The sequence below is a fragment of the Austrofundulus limnaeus genome, unplaced genomic scaffold (assembly GCF_001266775.1).
Source record: "Austrofundulus limnaeus strain Quisiro unplaced genomic scaffold, Austrofundulus_limnaeus-1.0 Scaffold293, whole genome shotgun sequence".
In the NCBI taxonomy this organism is placed as follows: Eukaryota; Metazoa; Chordata; class Actinopteri; order Cyprinodontiformes; family Rivulidae; genus Austrofundulus; species Austrofundulus limnaeus.
In genome coordinates this window covers 292,359-293,453 of record NW_013952695.1, presented here as the reverse complement: position 1 = coordinate 293,453, position 1,095 = coordinate 292,359, and the positions used below count along the sequence as shown (strand labels likewise).

The 1,095-nt window shown below is 43.1% G+C and overlaps 1 protein-coding gene across 2 annotated transcripts in view; it reads left to right on the top strand.

Moving 5' to 3' along the window:
* Positions 1-1,095, top strand: part of peli1b (pellino E3 ubiquitin protein ligase 1b) — a gene marked incomplete in the record, with an annotated part of 48,690 nt that overhangs the window by 28,382 nt on the left and 19,213 nt on the right. For both annotated transcript variants that reach the window (XM_014021450.1, XM_014021451.1), the window contains 1 exon segment: positions 1-161. In XM_014021450.1, coding sequence (XP_013876904.1) covers positions 79-161 — 83 coding nt within the window.

The window sequence follows — 1,095 nt, the reverse complement described above, 5'->3', positions numbered from 1 at the left end:
CCTCTGTCCTCCTTGCCCCATCCTGACTCACCCCATTGGGTCTCACTCATCCTTCCTTACTTCCCTCAGCTGTGCCCAATGTACTCCCCGGAGCAGGAAAACATCTCCACCACCTCCTCCACCAAAGTGCCAGTGAAGTATGGAGAGCTCATTGTGCTGGGGTAGGCAACAGCTAATGAACTTCTCTTCTCTTTCTACCCTCAGAAATGGTTTTAATGCTTTATTTAACAATTTCTCACTGTAAATATCCTTCAGTGGGAATATTCTACAATCTACAAAGACCCCAAGATACAGCGTCAGAACCRTTCATCTGTTTATTATGGTCTTAAAATATTAAGGAAAGAGGAGCCGCAGGCTAAAATGATCCAATTTAAATCTTTTACGATATTAATTTGATGACTTTATTATGACGCATAAATGGATAAAGCAATTAAACACAGTCTGCCTCTGAGCATTTCTCATTGCGTGTCATAATTCAGTAAACATGGGAATGACTTCAGACCCACAACATGACTGGTTAAAGGACAAGTCACCAAAAACTAAAGTTATTCAAACATTACAAATTCAGGATTTGATGGATTCATTTGCTCCGACGTTTGTCTTCTACCCTTTCTTGTTTTTTTTTCTCTCTTTYGGTAAACCTCTCCGTAGAATCGCTACCTTAACGTGGTGGAGGGGTTTGAGTACCCTGATGATCCTGGGAGCTGTGTTGTCTGGGGCATCAGCCCCTGGTAGGGTCTCCCATGGCAAACTGGTCTCAGGTGATGGGTCAGACTAAGAGCGATTCAAAATCCTCCATGAAACGTTAGCATTAGAGGAGCATCTCACCTGGAATTGGGAAAGTGGGACATCCTTTGTGTGAAGTGGTGAGTGGCAGGACGAGCCTGGTGGTCAACACTTGGGCTTGGCCAGCTTCAACCAAAAGAAGCCGAAAGGTCACCTTMCTAATGCTGAACCATCACAGGCAGAAAGTAAAAGTGTGTGAATCTGATGACAACCAGGGATCTGACTCTGATCCTCAAACAYAAATAATATGATGAGGTAATCTCGTGGTTTCTGAACTTTTATAAACCATTTTAGCAGAATAACTGACAA